Source organism: Vidua macroura, chromosome 21 (genome assembly GCF_024509145.1).
Source record: "Vidua macroura isolate BioBank_ID:100142 chromosome 21, ASM2450914v1, whole genome shotgun sequence".
Lineage (NCBI taxonomy): Eukaryota > Metazoa > Chordata > Aves > Passeriformes > Viduidae > Vidua > Vidua macroura.
This window is the reverse complement of record NC_071591.1, coordinates 10,449,205-10,471,338: the sequence shown is the minus strand read 5'-3', so window position 1 is coordinate 10,471,338 and position 22,134 is coordinate 10,449,205. Positions and strand designations below refer to the sequence as shown.

Genomic DNA, 22,134 nt, shown 5'->3' with positions numbered 1-22,134 from the left:
GTTCCAGTGACTGCACTGGGAGGCTCCTCCAGGGCACCCAGGTGCTTCCTGCCCCTGGCAGTGGCCACAGAGTGCTGAAGCATCCCTGCACAGCACAGCTCGGGGCCTCCCACCCTGCTCAAGCTGGTGTCCCTCAGCACCAGCTCAGCAGGGCAAGGGGGTCCTGTCTCACTTCACCGGGTCTGTAATATCCAGGCAGATGGATTTACTGTGGTGGCTCAAACGAGAGATTAATCTAAACGAGGCTTTTAATCTAGAGATTAAAAAGAAATGAACTGGCCAAAGCAAGGTGTGTGGCCTGTGCTGCAGAGGCCCTTGCCCTGCACTCTCATTCTGGAGCCCACTGTCACCCGAGGGCTTCACGTTGATGTGGCCTGGCTTGGCTCTGCTGGGCCCAGCCTGCACACTGGGCAGGGCTGGGGACACCAGTCTTTCATTCAGGAGTGATGAGGATTCCTGAAAAGTGGTGCCAGACCATGATTTTATTCCTCCAGACCACTGGAGTGGTCAGAACTGCTGTCAGGACTTGGCAGAGGCCTGGGTCCCTGCAGGCTCCCAGGGCTGCAGCATGGCTCACACACGTGGGCTTTGGGGCTACCAGAGACCTGAACTGCAGGAAGAGCCCAGCCTGTGGATTTTGGCCCAGTCAGTCCTCAGTGGACCCTTCCAAGTCCTGAGCAGGCTTCTCAAACTCTCAATCAACTACACTCCTGACTCCTAAAATTCAGGAGAACAAGCAAACTTGGTAACCAAATCAACTGAAACAGAAACACATCAATCAGGGCTGAAAAGGAACTGGAAACATTATCTACCTTTGCCACTTGACAGATAAATAATAGAAACAAGAGGCCTTAAATAACAGGAAAATCAGATGGAGACAAAATTGTTTGGCTCTACCTACCCTTCCCAAGAGACCCAGGTTCAAGTCCTGGCTTATGTCACAAGTGGAAGTGAGATGGAGGTCTCCAAAGACCTTTGTAAAGAATTTGCATGGTGGTTTTGCCTTCATCCCTTAGCTTCCCCCCCAAAAACCTCCCCTAAGTGTGGCAGTAAGAAAAATCTGGTTTAATGCACCTGCTTGGTCTTACTGTGCCCTTCTGACACTGAGAGGGCAGCTCACTCTGTTCTCTCTCCTTGAATTGGAACCTTTTGAATGTGAAGTAAAATTCTCTGTATGAACCAAGTCCTTGGCAGCTGTGGGTATGTGATATCCAACAAAATCCATCCTTGTTCAGCATCCATGGCCTATCTGACCACAGCCACCTCTCACATTCAGCATCTGCCCATGCCAGACATTCTAGGGGTGTTTAAACACCAACTGATGGACCAGCCCTTCTTCTGCACCCAGATGGAATCTCTATCCATCAATCCCACAGACTTTAGAGGATGCTTCCCAGTGTACTGCACATGGCACACTGTTTCACACCCTACTTATTAACTGCTATTTTTCAGTAGTCTTTGCTTTCTTTTTTAAAATTTTTTTTAGGCTTGATCTTGTTCAGAAGGAGGAAACTGAGACAATGAGAGGATCAATCCTAATTGCATTTTCTAACTCATCAATGATGGTTCTGTAATACTGATTTTTCTGTTTATCTCTCAGAGGTTCCTGTGGGGAATGGAGCACTGTGAAAACACCTGTACTCCATTTCACTTCCAAAGGCACAGGCCTAGCCCTGAGAACATCACCTTGAGGGAAGCAAACACTAAATGCCAAACAGTGCTGAAAACCAAGCAAAAATCCCCATTCTTGACAAGCCATGACACCAATCCTTGTCAGGAAGCTCTTCTCAGTTTGTGACACCAGGATTTGAAACAGGGTCTTTTGCACCTTGTGGTTACCATGATGTTTAACAAAAACAACTTGTCACTGGGAAGGGATTATAAAGGATCTAATCTCCTCAGCTGCTTCTGGAAGCAGCTTCTCTGGGACAGTCATGGATGGGGCAGACTGAGCCCAGGAAGGGTCAGAAGCCTATCCAGGGCAGGAATGGACACTGAGCAGCTCAGAAAGCTGAAAGGCAGCTGGTACCTGTGATGGCCTTGCTTCCTGGGGATCCGGAATTGGGCGTGCGGAACATCTGGGACTGGGAGGCGGGCGGGACGCCGGGGGGCGTGCGGTGCAGGAGGCTGGAACAGCGGTTTATGGACGCCGGGGACTTTTTGCTGGACTGGCTCGTCTGTGTCTTCACTGCCACGAAGAGTGGAGATCGAGAGAACTCTGGATATGAACACTCAGAACTAGTGCCTGCACAGCCAGGGAGCTCCCAGAGCGGGGCCTGCTGGAGCTGCTGATCCACCGAGCCCCTGGGACAGAGCTGGGCTCCCCCCTCACCCGAGGGGACACTGGTGAAGCTCGTTAGTTCCCTTCCACACCTCTAACTGCCACACCAACCCATTCCTGCTCCTGCAGGAACCACCCCATCCATCCAGAAGCACTGTGTGATTGCCACGGCCTGGCTGGAGGCACCTGCAGCTCTGGCCTCCATTTCTATGGACTGTATTTTGGGAACAGGTTTCTAAACTACTCAGATCTCTGAGTAGAGAAAAGTTAACATCTTTGTTTCCTGAGCCTTGAATAAATCCTAGTGATCTCCAGATACATTCCTTGTCTCTTTGACCAAATACAAAGGAAAGGGAACTGTTGGGAATGGAATGGAATTAGGAGGCAGAGTGAATAAAGGCTTTTGGTCCCATCTCCAGACTGGTGACATGTGGAGAAATTCTGAATATTACTGGGATATGCTCTTTGGGTGCATCTGTATTTTGGTCTCTGCAGCACACAGTGAGGATCACCAGGAATTGTCAATGCCAAAAGTCATCTGAAACACCTTCAGGAGGACAGCCCTTCGTCTGGGCCACATGGATTAAATAAACCATTAAAAAATGGAGAAACTGTCTAAGAACCTCCTTCACTCCTAAGGGGCCTCTTCTATGGAAATTTGGATATGGGTCCTGAAGTCCCAGTCCTACTCCAACCACCTGTCATGAAAAATCACTAAGAAGGTTTCCACAGTCCCAGCTCCCTACCAGTGATTTCTACAGTGATACTGTGGGATGCCTAAAGGTGGATGGACAACAGCAGCACCTGCACATCCTACACAGTGTGAGTGAGAAATACTTGTCCACACTGAGCAGCTCTCAGGGGAATGCCATGGCAGCAGCACAGGCTAACTCTGAAAGAGGGGAGAAGTCCCCCAGGCTGGGACAGGACACTCATTTTCAAAATCCCAGGAGACTTTACAGACCTTGACTATGACTGGCTCTCACCTTCATCAGCAGCACTGGGGACTGGGAGTGTGTACATTCACAGGGGGTTGCAATTCCAGGGGTTTTGATTCACTTGTTCTGACACACATCCCCAAGCTGACATTTCCTACATGGCAGTATAGTTCTGCAGGAAATGATGCACTGGTTTTCTCACAGTTTAGTCAGGATACTTCTCTGCTTGGTCTCCAGTCATATAAATAGACAGGAGGCCTGTTTTGCTCTCTATACTTCCTTTCAATCTCCATGGATAATCCTCCAGCTGCTGCCAAACTGCCAACAAAAATGTAGTCAGATATGAAAATTTCTAGCTTGTGGATCGTCTGCTTTCCATGAGGATCATTCCCGCCAATGTCTGCTTTATTCCCCATCAATGCCATGAGAAACAGCCATCAGCAACTCTTCAGTGCCAGATACAGGGAGCATCACTGCTCTGGGACCTGACAACAAAAGTCTCAAAGCTATGATGACCTCCACAATTTCTTCTTCTTCCTCCTAAATGAAACAAACAGTATGTCTTCAAACTGAGACCCCATAGAGAAGGTTGCTCCAGCTGACACTAGACAGAGAGAGAGTTTTGAGCAGCAATGCAAGACAGACAAAGGAATATCAGTTCTAGCAGTCTGGAGGAAGCTAACAGTTCATTGGGAAAAAAAAAGTCCAGTCTGTAGTTCATCAGATGCCAAATTCCCTCTGAAGGCTGAGCAACACAGGTAGAGAGCATCACACGGCTCATCTGCTCCACTCTGGAAAAGTCACCTTCACTGTGGAACTCACAGCCTCACGCTGATGAAAAGGCCAACATGTTTCTAAAAATGAAAATCCTGAGTTGCTGAATGGCCACAAAAAACCTCCTGCCTCAAAATCTGCAGCAAGACTGGAGACAGCACTGTGGGCAGCTGACCTTGTAACTGCTGCTGTGGAGCTTTTCAAACCCTCTCAGAAGGCAGCAGAGACCCATCCCACGGAAGCTGCAGTGATGTGGAGGGTGATTCTCACTGCATGGTCTGCAGTCAGTCAGCTCAGGGCTTTGTGCTGCAGCCCTGCAGCATGGCCCAGGGTGTGCTGAAGGACACACTTGATGCAGGAGATGCTGAGAACAGCGGAGACTCCAGCCTGGCAGCAGGAAGAGCTCGGTCTCTGCTGTGCTGGGTCAGCTTGGCTGCAGAGGAGCTCCCAGGGGGACGCTGAAGAGGCTGAGGTGCTCCTTGGGGAGCAATCAAGAATTTCCAAGGGGATCAGGAAGGCACTTCTTGACCCAGTGCTGGTGCCTGCCCTGCCCAGGGTGGAGAACACTCAGAGGAGGAGACAAGAGAATAACCAAGGGCCAAGAACAGCAGAGCTTACAATTGAAACACAAGTCACTCCTGTGATTTAACCAGGGCCTGGAGAGCAGGCTAGGCCAGGTCTAGAAAGGACAGACACTTGGCAACTTAATCCTCCTTCACTGAGCAGACAAGGTTTATAAATAGGACCCAGTGCTCAAAGCTACAGCTGGCTAATTTTAGTTTTAATTTAGTGGAGGCAATAATTCATCAAAATAATTACCTTACGTGATTGCTGTCACTCAAAAGCAAGATTAGATGTCTGCCTAAAGCATAACTGAGGAATTCAATCATGGCAATCCTACAGAATGTGTTTCTCCAGGCAGTCCAGAGATCACAGTGGTCCCTCCTGGCTTTCCTGGTTTTGGGAAAACCTTAAAGTACTGTGATTGGCAAGCTGTGGCAGCAAGGAGAAAATCTGGCACACAAATCCACACACTACCACGATGCACCATCACAACAGGGACCAGATTGCCTCAGCAACATTACACTTTCCAGGTAAAAATTCTGGTCAATAATTTGTATATGGTATTTCTTTAAAAAGGTCTAGTCAGGATGGGTAGGGAACCATTTTGAAGGTTCAGATGGAACTATGCCATCACCTATGGATAAAAATCTGAATGTGCTGGAAAATGATTCCTTAACAATGGTCTGAAATTCCATACTCTGTGCAGGTACCTTGGCTATGGCAAACAGGTCCTTCCAAAGGAAAACCCCTCTCCTCAAACCTATCAAATTTTTAATGTGTGTCTTTATACACATGAACAGGTGGAGCCTGTTGCTAAAACACTGTGGGATCAGACTGGGAAAAGCACCTGAACTCACAGATTTCTCTCACTGAATTGGTGGAAGCAAAGATACACCATCCAACTGGAATCTGGAGTTGGCTTTTTCCTTGTTAGGCAGGGTCTGTGTGGAAACCAGCTGTACTACCAAAATGGCAGCTGCCTTAATGAAACACTGCATTTAAGTATTTTGGATGAATAAATTGGATCCAGTGTGCATCCGATACAGAAAGGAATTGAGCACCAAGCCTTGATGAACTTCCTTGAGCATCTCAGGTGTCAGGGTGGATGTAGGTCTGTCTGTCCTCTGGAGAGCCAAGAATGATCCCAGGGATGGAAAGACCATCCCACAGAGCCAGGGCCCATCCCACAGACCCTGAGAGAAGTGAGCAAGGCCCAGAGGTGACAGCCAGCTGCATCACGAAGGTCATCACGAAGTTCATGGCAATGAGACAGGTGTGTGGCCAAGTTGGTAAGTCAATCCACAGGTCAGCAGCAAGATCAGCTCTGGTGAGGTTAACCAGGACCAGTGATCCTCAGCGAGGTCCAGGGTGCCCAGACAGGGTTGACATCAAGGTGAGAATGCAGTTGTGGGTTGGGGTACAAACCAGAGCCAGGCATGGGCACGTCCACAACTGAACTGACAGCAGTATCCTACAGAGCAGCTAAGGCAGGGTGTGTGGATCAAAGCAGAGCTGGAGCAGGAGTGTGGCTGTGGGCACAGCTCCATGTGGGGCTGCTCAGGGCCTTTCAGAGCTCTGAGTACCCTCAGGGCCCTGACATGACTTTAGATTTCCATCCTGGAAGCAGAGCCATGGAGAGCTGTGCTGGTTTTGCTGCTCTCTCCCCACACTTTCATGACCTAGGAGTCTGAGGCTGTATCTGCAGGTACCAGGCAGAGGTGAATGCACACTCCTGAGCCTGACTCACCAAGCTCAATCCCACTCCTGGTGCATTTATAGCCAGTTCACATCCCAGGTGCCTAAGGGTCTCTCTGCACTGCAAACTCATCACAGAGTCACAGAATGCCAGATTGCTTTGGGTTGGAAAGGACCTGAAATATCACCTTGTCAACCCCCCTGCCATGGGCAGGGACACCTCCCACTGTCCCAGGCTGCTCCAAGCCCTGCCCAGCCTGGCCTTGGACACTTCCAGGGATCCAGGGGCAGCCACAGCTTCTCTGGGCACTCTGTGCCAGGGCCTCCCCACCAATTCCTAACTAGCTACTGGGAATTTCTTCCCAAAATCCCATCTAACCCCATCCTCTAACAGTGTGAAGCCATTTTTCCTGTTCTGTCACTTTATGCCCTGAACATTCTCTCTCCATCCTTCTAAACAATCCCAGCAGCCCAGCCCCAGCAAACATCGTTCAATCAGCTCCATCTTACAGAGCAGCCAGAGCCTGAAGGAGGACAGGAACATCACTGAACCCTCCCCCATGAATCTCCATTCAGAAATGTTTCTAAAATTGGACATTGAATGTGCCTACAATCCACTTTTATTTTTTGGAAACAGCCTCTGACAGCCTTCTTCGAAAGAGTGAATATGTTGACAGAAACAGCATAAGAATATTATTTTTAGATTCACAGCCTAGTTCTCATCTTATGAAAAAGCCCCTCCCTCAGAAAAGGGAACTTTGGAAGGAGACATTTGGCATTAACAATTCCAGGGAAAACCACAGCAGAGCTCTTTTCCAGACAGCAGCTATCCAGCAGCTCTGACCAGAAATTATCCTGCAAGATGCTATTGAAGCTGCAGGATATCATTCCTTGTTTTACCCATTTTCAATGACTTTTCATTCATTATGACAGAAAACCAGAAACACAGGCTCTGGAAGGGAAGCTTGCACTCCAGCAGAGACCCAGAAAGCTGAATTGGTGATGCTGAAAGCCTTTCCTCACCCATTCCCACTATGACAATTTTCAGCATTTGCCTTATGAATGCTGAATTTTCAGCATTTTCCTCATTCTCACAAGAATGAGACCAGGGTAAAGACACAGTCTCAGCTTTACTTTTTCTGACTGCAAGGACCAAAGAAAAGCCAGCTGTGCTTTTCAAAAGTCAGGTGTTAACAGCTGCCTCACAGGACCTTGGATTTTGGGAAGAACAGAGTCTGAGCAGCAGAAAGGTGTGAGGATGTACTGGCCAGCCTGCCTTGGGAGCTTATCATGCCCTCTCCCATGTCCTCATCAGGGTTAGTGGCTTGTCATTCTAAATCATAAATCTTACTGGTCACGTGAACTAGGAGAGGAAAAAAGAGGTTTAAAAAAAAAGGAAAAAGAAAAGTTTATGGGGAGGGGGTTAAACCTTATGAAAATACTATCTTGATCTGATCTTGAGTGTCCTCATAGTTAAAGATACTCGAAAGCACTGGAAACCCATTTGCACAGCTCAGGGCCTGCTGATCTAGACTGCAGCAGGGGCAGCTTCTTTTCTTTTGCTGCAGAATGGCTTCAAGCCCAGCACTCAGAACATGCCTCCTCCTCCAGAAGTGGGGCAGGGCCTGGGGGGGGCCACTGGAACTGTAGGGCCCAATGCAGGCACACTCCTCCCAGAGAAACACAGCTGGGGTTTCTTTTCTGCTGGAGAGCCTGGACTGGAACCAGCAGCTCAGCTATTACCACAGCTGGTTGGGAAGGTGGGAGACATCAGTGGCAATAAATGGCCTTGAAATGGGAAGCACTGGGAAGGTAGGAATTAGCTAGAGCTGAGCAGACCCCAGTGCTCAGTGCACACTGCTGCCGAGCTCTCTGCAGGGGGAGCAGAGAGCTCAGAGCCCTCAGTGCTGTCCAAGGGCCCCTCTGTGGCAGGAGATGGACCCACTGCTGGTCACCAATGGCTTTGCTGAGGACTGAAAACTCCTCAGTGAAGAGGTGGAGCTTCCGGGGGCAGGCAACCACAGCAATAACTGCAATGTGTGCAATCATAAGCACTGGAGCAGGTCCTTCAGCAGATGGCAGATAACAAGATTAGCTTTGTGATGATGATGTTGGGCATGTATTTTACGCCCTGCACCTTCTACCATGGTCCACATCCAAGCTTTAGAGAACCTGCATGGTACGTGTCAAAAGCCACCGAACCTTAAAAGCGACAGTCTGGTGGACCATGTTCCCATAAACCCAGCGGTGCCTCATTATAATCCCTTAAAAACCCGATTCCCGGGGATTTTGGGGTGGAAGCGCCCCCTGCCGGCTGCAGCTGCAGGCTGATGAGCTCAGCTCATCCCTCATCTCTCATCCTCCTCTCCATCATCCCAAACCCTGGAGCAGCACACCCCGGGCACTCGCAAAGCTCAGGGCAGTGCTGGGAAGGGAGCAGGAAGTTCAGCGGTAAAGAACTTTTCTGCAGACTTTGAAAGTATTCAAATCCAACAGGTAGCAAAAATTTCTCTTAACATGTTTAGTCACATTTTGCACTGAATTACACTGAACTGCTTGTTAAAGCCTCCTCCCCTCTGTGTGGGGAGCGCAGACCACAGTGATGTCCAGTTTGTTGACAACTGCCTTGTCCTGAGCTCCCTGAAATAAATAATTTATTGAGTGTGATTCAGCAGCAAGCTGCTGAGGTCATTTAAGTGATTTTGAAACCAGTTTTAACTCACGGCTTGAAATAATTCCTCAGAAGCTCACAGCAAGATGCTTCTTCTCTAACATGTATGTTCAGTTATTATTTAGGGGAGTATAACAATATTGTGCATCTCTTCAGTTAAACAAGAGCCTAAACCATCAACCCCACAAGGAACATGTGTAAAATTCCCTGGGCTGGGGTAGGAGCTCAGAGACATTCCAGACCTAACAGTGCCCCTGGGAGAGGGGATCCCAGCTCAGCTTTACAGTGCTGAGCACATGATCTGTGTCCTGCCCGCTGCAATCCCACAGCTCAGGGGAAGGGTCCCCAAGAGTGAAGCCTGTCCTGGCAGCCTGGTGCTCCCCAGAGCCCTGGAGGTGCCAGCCTGCAGCAGGCCAGCCCTGCAGCAGGCCAGCCCTGCAGCAATACTCACTGATGGGGGCGTGCAGTGCCACGTGCTCTTGGTAGGGAGTGTAGTACTTGTACTGCTTGCCACAGAACTCACAGGTGTAATTGCCAGTTTCTGTGAAATGAACAAGGACAAAGGTCAGGAAGGAGGCCAGCCCTCTTACACAACCCCCAGTTTCTTTTTACAGAGAAACTGGTCAGGTCACACAAACATTCCTCACGTGCATGGAACTTGCCTGCCCTGTAATCCACACGTCCTTTTCCCAAGAAAGGAAACAGTTCAAAACAGAGGAATGGACCATACATAAGAAGTCCAGTAGAACTGAACAAGTTTCAGAAGATTACCCCAAAATTACAACAAGTGTGCAAAACAAGGGAGAGAATCCAGTTCTAAAGTCTGTATTACAGGTGACACAGTTCTGTCCTCTGGTTATTGGTCTGGGATGCGTGGACAACAGGAACAGTCAAACCAGGAAACAAACAGTCAGGTTCAGGTATTAGAGAACTTTTATTTGGGATTGTGGAGTTCTCTTGCAGGAGAAGGGGCTTTTCTGGAGTAACTGTGCTCATTCCTGCTTGGGGATACTGGAAATAATGGAGTGTAACCACACACTAAGGAGTGTAACCTCCTCCTCTTGCCAGTGCTGGGAGTACAGAACTGGCAGCAAGCAGCAACATGAAGGAAAATCCATGGATAATCAAATATTTCCAAAATGCAAAATTCAGGGCTTTGGCAAAACCTGGTGTTCTCTCTGTTTCCCTCTGCTCTGTTTGAGGAGCCACACAAAGGCAGTGTGAATAAATCACCTGCCAGCTCTCCGTGCACCTTCAAGCCCTTTCTCATCCCTGCCAGATTGCTTTTCCCCTGAACTCCCCTCCCCTTCTCTTTGCAGAGCTCTTGAGCAGAACACTTCACAAAGCTGCAGTTCTTAGGGCCAGGGCTGTTGGTGTTTGAAGCTCCTTTGAGCCTGAACATACCTGTGAGCACCCAAATCCCAACTCTGCTGTGTAACACCGTGCTTCTTGCTTTCTCTAGAGGTACTGCAGCCAAAGGCAGTGAACCACCGAGCTTTCCTTTTTATTTGAAACAATAATAACTCTTACTTGGCCCAATCTTCTGGAAGGGTTCAGGCTCCTCCTCCTTCACCTCGTCGGCAGCGATGACGGCTTGGTCATAGGGGTCTGCAAGAGAACAGAACCAGAGGACAGCTGACAACACCTCAGCTTTGCCTTCTACAGCTGCATGGGCACTGAATGCTCCTGCACCTGTAATCACATTTCCATCTGTAACAGGATTGGAAGACAGGAATGATAAACCAGTGACCCCTCTGTCTGACTTGTCCCTCCTCCTCTTCCTCAGGTGCCCCAGGATTACCCCTGATCCCAGCCCACTAATAGGCTGTGTGGGAATTAATGTTTAAAAAATGCAGAGAAAAACTGAATGAACACATTGCAAAGTCTGATCCATATTTCCTGATTTTCTTCCAGGGAATCTCCCCTCTAATGTTGCTGAACTGGCTGACAGTGGGCACAGCAATGCAGTCTGCAGGCACATCACCTATCAAATACCAACCTGGGACTTCTACCAGCTAACAGCACAGCTAGCAACAAACCACAACCCAACCCACTTTAGAGAAGAATTTGGTGTATGCCTTGAACAATTTACAAGATCACTACAGACATGAAACACCTGCTTCTTTGATTGTCTGAAGCCTGAGCAAGTGCATGTGCAACAAAAGCCTGGTATCTGCTAGGGCTGGGCATCAACCTTCTGGCTGTAGACACTGGGGAGGGAGAGAGGATGCTCCCTGTCCCACTGCAATCCCTGACAAAACTCCTTTGACTCTTACAAGTTCAGAATCGACCTGCTGTGTCTGAACTACTAAATGCTTGAAAAGGTTTGTGAAATAAAGCACACAAAGGAGCTCGGCTTACCTGCCCGGTTTTCTGGGGCCCCTTCCACACTAAAAACTAACACAGAATAGAAGAAGGAGGGGAAGAAACAAAACAGAAATTAAATCCTCTTAAATGGTCTTGTTTTCCTCCTGCATTTCACATACTGCTGCAGCACATTTCAGCCCCACTGAACAAACCAGGCTTTGTGCCCCAGTCCCTCCTCTTCCCAGCAGCATCCTCACAGGACCTGGTTGAGCATGCCCAGCCCTACTACACACAGATGCTCAAGGCCTTTGTTCTGACCTGACACAGCCCCGGGTGGAGTTCAGGTGCACAGCTGCCTCAGCCCTGCAGGTGCTGGAACACAGCAGCCCCAGGGAGGAGCTGGGACAGTCCCTGCACACACATGGAACCCTTTCCAAGCTCTCTCTCCTTGGCAGAGCTCCCTGAGACATTTCTGACTGAAGCAGCCACATTCCCCTCACAGTGACTGTCAGTGCCACTAATTTTTTTCTGGCTCCCCACAGGAGGAAGGGAGCTGGCAGTGGTGCCCTGCAGGAGAACACTGGCTGTCCTTAGAGCACGTTCAGATGCCCACACATTCCAGGTAAACACAACCATTTTTTTGGACAACCATGTATTGTGAAAAAACACTTGCTTTTCTCAGACAGCCCAGCCATTCAAAACCTGCTGCTCTCCAAGCAGCCTCTTTCTAGAACTCTCCTTGGCCAAGTGAGGAGCAGTACTGCCAGGCTTGCAGCACACACAGGGAAGGTCTGGAGTATCTGTGGGCTCCAAGGTGAGGAGTTTCAGATATTCAGTAAGCAGGGGGCAAGCCAGCATGTTGATACTTCATTTTCCCCAATGCAGAATAAAGAAACACTGCTTCTGGCAGTGGGTGTCTGCTTCTGTCCAGGTGTCACCAGCCTAGGCCACATCTACAGTCACCCTTTAAGGGCCACTGACAACTTCATCAGTTCACTACCACAGTCATTAACAAGAATGAAAGTTCCCAACTCTGAAATCTGAAATACTTCACAGAGAAATATGTTTGGAACAAACCTGTAAATTCAGAAACCAAAAAGCAACCAACTTCTTCCCAGCAAATAATCAGGCTGACCATTTTCCTTGAGGTACTCAGTCCCAGGATCTCCATCCTAAGCATGAACCTCACTGCAGATACTCTGCAAGGTCCCCTGGTCCCAGCACAGGTGTTGTTTTTATGCACACAGAGACAATTGGGCACAGCAAACTCCTTCCTGCAGTGCCTGTAGACTGTGCCTCCATGGCAAAGATGACCCATGCAGTGCCATGTCCTGCACACCACAGGCCACATGCTCCTGCAGAGCCACATTTTGCTTCCCCAAAGACTTCTCAGCCTAGTTCAGGTGTCTGAGTGTCAAAACATTACTCACCATCCACGGCATGTAGGTCTCTGTGCTCTTGGAAGCAGCTATAGTATTTATATTTTTTCCCACAGATGTCACAGGTGTACCTAAAATTGTCTGTAGGAAGAAGAAAACACACCAGTTTAGAAACTCTGAGGTAAAAGGCAAGCACTACAACCACACTGCACAATGAGACACCCCCATGCACTGACACATCCCACATGCTCTGTCAGGTCTCTAAGGCACACAGACAACCACTGCCTCACACTGTTCCCCCTGCCCCACACTATATGGCTTGGGGCATAATCTGATTTATTTCCTCTTCAGACAGCTCTGCTCTCCAGGGCAGACCCCACAGACCTCACAGCAATGAGAATGCAGGGCAGCAGGCCCTGCTGGCATCTCCTTTAGAAGTTCAGGGTTCAGCAAGTTCAGGGACAAGCAGCTGTTGGTCAGGATGGGGACAAAGGGGCAGAAATAAGCACAGAGTCAATGTATGAGCTGATAGAAACCAAAGCCTTAATACACCAACTCTAACATGGACTGGATGTGAGCACACTCCTGCTTCTCACTGCTGCTGTTTACTGACTCAGCTGCACCCAGGATCCTGTCAGAAGCAACAAACCCAGGAGACCCAACACTTCAAGGCACACAGGACAGTAAGATGCTCAGTGAAGAGAGGGCTGATGATGCTTGGTTTCATATCCATTTGTTCCCTACACCCCATCACTTCATCTCAGCATCAACCAACCCTTCACCACAGCTGTGGGGGGCAGACAGATGTAAAACAGCTCCAAGTGTTTATGGATCTGGTTTGTTCTGAATGGGGATCAGTGTCTTTAGCTCAGCTATCACATCAAGAGGAGAATGTGATAGAGGAGGATTTCCTGGTCAGCTTGGTGGGGTGTTTCCCCCTCTGCTGCCTGACACACACTGGGGTGCCTTTCTTGAGCAGTCACCACACCTGTCAGACGAGCCCAGGCCAATGGCTTGGTGCTATGAGCCCACAGCAAAGTGGCAAACATAATAAAGTCCACAGCAAGCACAGTGAAACACATCGGTTTGTACAGCCACAAAGGATCTTGGAACCAGCAGGAGCAAGGAGTGCAGGCAGCAGCTCCCAGGGCTCCACAGAGGACCTGCCATTCAGTGAGCTCCCCTGCCAGCAGTGTAGCTGTATCCATGTATCCCTACTATCAGCACAGTTAAAGCCTTGTTTTTACCTCTTCCATGCTGTGTTCAAAGACACCAGACTGTGCACATTAATTAAGCTCTCATTTTACTTCTCCATCACTTTACTTTTAAAATTACTCCATAATTTAAGCTATGATATATTGGTACAATGTAATCCCTCACTTGGGCCCACTGCTCAGCACATGAGGTTCAGCACTAAATAAAGGATCACTGCTCAGCAGCACATGGGGTTCAGCACTAAATAAAGTATCACTGTCACCCTTTATTCAGAGTGACTGTAGAAGCTATGATGATCTAGCAGAGAAAACTGCCAAATCTAAATGGTGTTAAACAACTGGGCACTGGAACTTTACCTCTGTGACTAAAAAATATGTATATCTTAATCAGAGCACAGCAGGGCTAAACTAGAGTTAAGGGGTTTTTAGAAGTCTAGGCTGGACAAGCAAGGAGAAAGGGACTCGTTGCACAGACAATCCTTGGCTGGAGGGAGAGGAAGAGGAGCAGCAAAACACACCTGTAAGAACACAGTGCAAGTCACATTTAACTGTGTTTGTTCCATTATGTGATCTTGTGCAGGCTCCTTATGTGGTCACAAAACGGTGCTGAGGGCCTCCCTCTACCCTGGGCCCTCTCCCGCAATGAAGAGGATCAGTGATGGCTGCTATCTGTGTAGCTGTTGCAAAACCCCCCCAGACAATTAGCACAGTCGATTAGCAAGTCAAGTAGCAGAGAAACTCCTAACTTGGCATCAGTCCCACCTCGATGGGTGTCCCCAAACCAAGGAACCAACCTCCTTTTTGAAGTGCAATGAGCTCTACAGGACCAACTGAAGAATAACTTTCAAAGGAGTCCCAAAGACCAGGCACTTTCACATTCAGAGAACAAAAACTATTATGGCCTTAGTTTGGAAGAAAAGAGCTCAGTAAGTAAGAAGATTTGTTAGAACAGAAGAAAACTAGCTAACACACCATTTCACAGGGCCAGGCAGGGCTACCTGTGGTCCCTGTCACATAGGGGGATCTTACTGACCCCAGCAGAGCTCATTCTGGGCATGGGCACTTCTTCCCTTAGCAGTGCAGGGAGCATGGAACATGTAACAAGTGTAACAGCATAGTCCCAGAGAACAGGGCTTGCTGGTGTCCTTAGAGGACTGTCCCCACAAGCAGGAGGATCTCCAGGGATTACAGAGAAGCAGGAATTTGTTCCAGCTGGTCCAGCTTGGCACCGATCTCCCGAGCTCTGTAGGAGAGAATACCCAGCAAAGAGTGCCCAGCCTCAGAGACAGGAGCTTTACAGAGAATTCACAAAGAGCTGCCCATGTGCAGCCAAGCTTTACCTCTCTGAACAGCAGTCCCTGTTGAGTCTGCTTCCAAAAGCCAGGCCCCCTCCTCCTTACCCAGTACAGCCACCTCTGCTGACAGCCTTCCAACTCATCCAGTGCTGACCCCAGCAGATAGTCCTTTCTTAGCAAGAAACACCCTGGGCAGAACTAGCCCTGCAGTACCACCTAGAATCACAGAATCTCCTGGGGTGGAAGGGACCCACAAGGACCCTGTTCCAGGGCAGTTTTCCTGCTGTGGGCTGTAACTCCTACCCCAAGGTATCCAGCTGGGGCACAGTATCCAGCACCTGTAACACAGCTTGCCATGGGAAGAGCTGCAAGGGACTCCAGGTGCTCAGATGTGGCTGCAAACCCACATTGAAACCCATCCCTAAACCTCTGCAGAGGTGGATCCAGACAGCTAAGGCTACCTAGGCAAGTTTGCTCAGATTCAGTCTCTGCTGTCATCAGGGGCTGCACCTTAAGGCTCCACCCAAAAGCACAACCACACCAGCAGGCGCTATTAGGGCAGGGAAGGACACTCCTCAGCTCCCTAGCACATGGGGTCAGTGCTGGCCCTTACTTGTGTTCACATCCTTGCTGCCAGCTGAGCAATGACCCTGCTGCAAACACAGACCTTCAAAATGCTCCAAAGACATCTGGTCAAGCCCCAGACTCAGGTACCATTCTCTTTCATGCTCAGAAGCCCTTCCAACAGGAGCAGGAATTCCTGAGAGAGGCCTAGTTGAGTACCAGTTGTACTTACTTAGTCAGCTCACAATTCATCTTTAATACACAGACACCTTAATAAATTTTAATAGAGCACCTTATCTTGCAGGTAGTAGAAAAGGCAAGGCACAGCCTCGTTACAAGGCAGCTCCTCAGCTATGAAGCACTGGCACACTCAGTTGGCAAATGGGCAGGGTTTTCAAGTACCCCAAGAAATAACTCCACGGGGCCTGAAAGAAGTTTTGACCACTCTGTTTGTAAGTGGACCCAAATAAAGCAGAGAGAATGAGCTGCTCTTCTCTCCCATCTCCAGGAGCTGCTGCCAGCTGGCTCTGGTGGGTTGTCCAGCACTCACTGGGACTGGCTGAACCCCCTGCTCCAGGGCTGAGCTCAGCTCTCTTCCCAGATCCTGCATTAAAGATTTGGAAATTTTTGTTGGTTTGATTCACATATTCCCCAGAGAAGGAAGCACATATTTCATTTTGGCAGGAAAGAGAAGGCAGAGAACACATGCTCAGCAGTGGCAGCCAAAACAAGACACTTCTTTCCTTAGGACACTTGGCCTCAGTGGATTTTGCTTTAGAAATCCAGGAAGGGAATAAGAGCAATCAGAAATGTGTTGAAAGGTCAGGAGCTCTGTATCACTAAAAATACAGCTAGAAATACAGATCACCTAACCCGCCCTCCTAAGTGCAGGTGTACCACAAAAGCTGGGAACATACTGATTCCCACTGGGCTCCAAGAGCTCTGCACAGCATCCCAGAAACCCAGACTGGAAACAGTCCCATCCAGCTGACATCCCTGCAGTGCTGCCAGCACAGCCCACAAAGGGTCCCAAACGATGGGATCTCTCCACAGCAGCTGCAGGAGCTCCTCAAGGACTTGTCCAAGGTGAAGAGTAATTTTCACCTGGCCCAGAATTCACACTGGGCTTTCAAATGGCAGAAGCCACAAAAGGTACTTGATAGAGGAGCTCTCTCAGCAACTGGCACTCTGCAGACACCCTGGAATCCTATTCCTGCAGAGCACTACAGGAACAGCTGTCTAGCAGGGACAGTCTCCACATGTGGAAGGGCAAAACTGCTGAATGTAAATGGATTACAACAGCCTGCTGAATTCTTCCTAACATCCAGAAGTGCTGCAGGTCGCAGTCAGGATAAAATCAGGAAGATTAGAAGAGGGCAGTCTGGACAGCACTGCTTGTCCTGCTCCATGATCAGGGTGGCTCCTTTGCACCAGCAGGTTTGGGAATGGCAAAGGAAGTATCCTAAAAAAAGGAATTCTATTCTATATCATACATTCTGTGACAATTCCACATTCCTCATTCAACTTGGCAAACAAAGCTTCCAAAACATAAAGTCCAGTACTTCTTAAAGGGGAGGGGCTGGATTTCTTATAGCTGCAATGCATTTACATCACCCCTCTATTTGAGGCTGTGATGTTTCTGGCCCCAAAAAGGCTCTCTGAATGGGGTTTAAGTGACCACAAAGGATCAGTATCATCCCTCCAGCTTTGTCCAATGGATCACAGGACAGTCAATGACATGCTCTGATCCTTGGTTTCACATTCCTTGTATCCTGAAAATCTGCTGGCAGATGCTCAAGTCCGGCTGTTGAGAAACCCAGAGGGCTGGAGCTGGGGAATGGCTCTGTGGCAGTACCTGGAAAAAGCATCACCTTTCCTGCCTCACTGGAAGGAACCATGAGCAACACCAGCACTCTTCAGGAAGAGCCAGTCCCCATGACTAATCCGCCTGATGCAAAGGAACAGGAAAGGATGGCATTTTCTGAGGAGCACGCTGCATGCTTCCCACTGGGAAACACCATTCCAAGCTGTGTCCAGGGCACACTCTACCTGAGCAGCCTCCCTGGAAGGGAGCGTAGGTGTCTCACACCCTGCAGAGTGCAGCTAATGCTTCCTTACAACACATCAGGGAAAGAACAAAACATCTGGGACCCTCACTTGTTTCTGTGGATTCCACCCAGGGCAGCACAAAGACAGCTCTGGAGAGAGGCTTCTTCTCCCTTTCCGCAGCCAGAGGGGCACCTAGATGGAAAGGAACACATTTATGGCTTCCTAAGCTGGCAGAACATTCCCCGCGCAGGCTCACAGACAATTCCTTTGACCTGAGCCTTTGGCATCTTTTGAGGATTCCTTCCAGACTGGCAGTGAGAAGAGGCAGAGTCAGGGCTGCAGACAGGAGCACAGACCCCCCCTCTTCTCCCCACTGGAAATGTGCCTTCCACACAGGTTACAGCTTTACAGAGGCATTTTACAGCCAGGGACAGAGCTGCCAGTAAAATAAGCTTCAATTTATATCAGAACTCCACTTAAAGGTGTCTAATGGCAAAATTCCTTGAAAAGGGAGCAGGACTGAGCCCAAAGTCAGCAGCAAACCCTTAAGAGGATTAAAGTACCTAGAGTTACATTAGTAAGGATTAAATAATAATAAAATCCAGAATTCTGGAAAGGACAGAAACCCTCTCACACAAAGGCACAAGCCAGAACTTAAATGGGGATAAGGAAAAAAAAATTCCCTGTGGGCAAACTATTCCAAGATCACTCAGTTCACAATAATTTACTTCCTTCCCACAAACATTTGGCCTCTGTCAAGAGCACAGGAGACATCGAGGAACACTGGATTAACACTGTGTTTCCCATGCTTCACACAGGAGCCAGATGCCAAGCCAGGAATAATCCCAAACCCTCACAGGGAAGGGTCAAATTGGTGCCAGGTGCTGGCTCACCTTCCAGCTGGCAAGGGGCCAAATGACAGGTGAGAGGGCATGGAGCCACAGGCTCGTGCTTGCCTTCTCCATGAAGGATTCCAGGGCCATTCCAGCTCCTGAGAAGAGCTGCTACAGGTGCAGTCAGGGGCTACAGGACTGAATTCACCTCACAGCAATTTTTAAACTTTCAAGTTGGTGGCCAGAGGAATCTATACATTCTGTGATACTTTATTGAAGCCATGTGTCAGCTGAATGTATCACAATGGAGATTTCAATGCACACCATCCAGGCCTGGATGTAATCCTACCAGGTTTGGAAAATTGATGCCAGACTACCAGGAATTTCCCTGCAGAGGGGAATATCCTGGTTTAATTTCTGAGAGAATGAACCCTTGTTCAGAATAGTCTGATGGTCACAATCCCTATTATTTTTTTAGAAAATGTTTTGGGGAAAAGGTGTTTTGGACACTACTCACTGGGTGCTGAGAGACATTCTTAGGATGTTACACATCAAAGAATTTCCTTATCCCTCAGTTAAAAGTATGCTCAGGTTGAATCCAAACAGACAGCAAATATCAGCCATTTAAAGCAAAAATATTAATATTTTACAATTATCCCCCAAATCAGCATCATGGAGCAGGATATTGAGGCTCCATGACAGAATTCAGACACGTGAGACAATGTAACAACACGAGCAGATCCTGTCTCATCCTGCCTTGCTCTGGTGTCACTTCAGGGCAGGGCAGGGTTCTTTTTTTGTAAATTCAAAGTGTAAATAAGGGTGAGATAAAGAATGGTCTAATCAGCTTCTTAAGGTGTTACTCCCAGCAATCTGACAATGAACTACCTCAATTTGCACATTAAAAAAAAAAAAAGGTGTACTTGAACCTACATAACCTGTAAATGAGGAAAGATTTATCTTTCTATCAATAAGGATCTGAAGTTCCATCTCAAGTGAAAAAGTCAATTCAGCCCACACTGTGGAGTTCTGCATAACACACAATAAAGACAATTTTATCTTAAAGCCCCTTCTGGAGTAAAAATAGTTTGGCTGGGAACACACCATTCATCTGTCTCACAACTGCTTGGATTAAATGATGTAGCACAGAGAGTTTCATAAAAGAAAAGCAAACCTCTCCTGAAACTTTTTCCTACTCATTTGTCCAGGACTAGAAATTCTGTTCTTACTGTGATTTCCAGATGGGAACTCACATGGATTATCACTGCCTGGTTTCCAAACTGGAAAGAAGAAGTGCTAGTTAAATGACTGAGCAGCTTTGAAGAAGAGATCCTGACTCCATAAAACCTCTTAATGAACAAAATTAAATTAAGCCAGGAGGATGCAGGACCCTCCTCCCCACAATCACCTGGGGAATTTAAGAACACCAACCCTGCTTAGGCTGAAAGGAGAAGGTGGAGGGAAGGTGATCTCTGTATCCCTCTGCCTTTCTGGTTATGAAGATCCTTAGGAGGGAAGCTCCTGAGAATTAAAATACTTAAAATACTGACAGTGTATGGGTTTGTTTGCTATTCAGGTTCAACATTGCTGAGATGCCAACAAGCTGCTGAACAGAAAAAGGTCAGTCTGAAAGAAGAATTTGGAGTAATCCCTGGCATGGCTGTTGTACACCTCTTCTATTGCTAAATTCCAAAGCACATTGGAAGATGGAAAGTGCATCCCTCACTGGATATACCAAGGATGTGTTTCTGCCTTCACTAAAACTCTTCTGGCATCTTGAGGACAAACTGAGGGATGACCAGAACAGTCTGGGATTACTAAAATTCTTATCCTTTTTTTATTGAAATAAATATATTTCTCTATAATTTTCCTGCCTAGGAACTCTGTAAGAGATTTGTTTCCAAACATTAACATCCAGATTTCTGTAAACATGGTCTGTTAGGGCAACATCTGAGAAAGAATTGCATATTAGCAATTTTCTATATAAGATCATCTGAAGATCACAGAATTTTAGACAACTTGAAAGCCTGCTCTTCTAAAATCTCTGATTAAAGCTACCCAGAGAGACACTGCTCCTCTCCAGAGCTATGGAACTGCAGGACTTGCAGAACACCACACCCTCCAGTGTGTGTCCTGTTCCTGAGTACATCTTTAGGGCTTGGATGGAAACACACTGGATTTCCAGGAACTGTTCCCAATTTCACCCACCTCAGACAGAGGACAGGTCACAGAATACAAAATATTCTCATGATCCACACGGATCATGAGTCCAGCCCCTGTCCGTGCACAGACACTCCACCAATCCCACGCTGGGCATCCCTGGCATCTCCTGGAGCTCTGGCAGCCTCGGGGCCGTGCCCATTCCCTGGGGAGCCTGGGCAGTGCCAGCACCCTCTGGGGGAAGAATCTTTCCTGATCTTCAGCCTGACCATCCCCATATCTTGGGATAAGTATCTCCAATATCTTGGGTTTTAAACTCAAAATTTCTTCACACTGCAAATCCCTGAACTAAGTTTCTTATTATTTTCTTAATTCCTCCTCCTGCACTGAAATTTATCATCCTTGGTGTCAGCCCATTGGTCACTTACATGTGCAGATCTTGTTTGGCAAATGGGAATCTAAAGAGACTTTGCCTACTTAAAATGCAAACACATTAGGAAAATAAAATCCATTTTTACAGTTCTCTCCAAGGAGCAGGAGAATTATTAAATAAGATCACTGGGAAAATGAATCAGGCAGTTGTAAATGATTCACAGGTCACCACAGTGGCTGCACGTGGGTGTGCACACATACAGCATTCACTGTATCACACTTTTCACTGGGGAAGTGTCAGCGAGCACAACAAAGCAATTTCCTGGGCTTTGCTCTGCTACCCCCCAGAAAAGTAAAAGAAATCAAAACTTACATTTACTTTAAGGAAACATTTATGTTGCAAATTAATCAAGAAACAGAGATGCTAAAGGTTCTTCCTCAACCATAAATTAACACCAGCAAACCACCTCCGCATCTTCCCATCCCTGTCAGAACTTTACAAACACCATATCCTGTATGAGTAAGGTGTGGGCATGAAAACCTTAATTTTGACTACATTAATTTCATGGTTTAGATTCACAACCCTCCAAATGTTTTTGCACATGCAAGGCGTTAGCACTGTGCCTCCACAGTTAACATTTGCAAGGCATATTCCAGCCCACATCCCTGCTTCTAACCTTTCACTGCTTTCCCAAATAAATTCCTTCTCAGGCTGAACTTTCTCACACTTAGTCAGAGCCCAAAGGGGAATATGTTTTTAAAAGATAAGATCAGATCAATCTTTTTTATTTATGGTGTTCTGAAATATTTACTGCGTATTCCATCTTGGAAAAAGAAATAGTGCCACTTCCTTTTTTTCCTCACTGTAACTGCAGTGGAGACACGCATGGATGTACACCTGTGCCCAGGTGGTGAGTTTGAGGGCAGCTGGCTGAGAAACTGGAAAGGAAAATGTTCTCTTTGCTGCCTACAACACCCTTAGACCCAGGGAACATTAGTGACCCCCTCCCACCAACTGTCCTGTCTTAGCCCAGCACC

General features: G+C 47.8%; 1 protein-coding gene and 1 long non-coding RNA gene across 6 annotated transcripts in view; one reads left to right on the top strand and one right to left on the bottom strand.

The window, feature by feature from the left end:
• The window catches only part of ZNF618 (zinc finger protein 618), a 149,067-nt gene that overhangs the window by 27,600 nt on the left and 99,333 nt on the right, over window positions 1-22,134 (bottom strand). For 3 of the 5 annotated variants that reach the window (XM_053996266.1, XM_053996265.1, XM_053996267.1), the window contains 5 exons: window positions 12,661-12,750; window positions 11,285-11,320; window positions 10,454-10,531; window positions 9,375-9,464; window positions 2,030-2,218 (listed from right to left, as the gene is read on the bottom strand). In XM_053996266.1, the coding sequence (XP_053852241.1) occupies window positions 2,030-2,218; window positions 9,375-9,464; window positions 10,454-10,531; window positions 11,285-11,320; window positions 12,661-12,750 (483 nt within the window). Of the gene's footprint in view, window positions 1-2,029; window positions 2,219-9,374; window positions 9,465-10,453; window positions 10,532-11,284; window positions 11,321-12,660; window positions 12,751-17,839; window positions 17,924-22,134 lie in introns of all 5 variants that reach the window. The other 2 variants (XM_053996263.1, XM_053996264.1) reach the window with 2 other exon arrangements.
• Window positions 14,525-16,309, top strand: LOC128817613 (uncharacterized). Its single transcript, XR_008440246.1, has 2 exons — window positions 14,525-14,749; window positions 15,987-16,309. It is a non-coding gene; the product is annotated as an uncharacterized LOC128817613 (long non-coding RNA).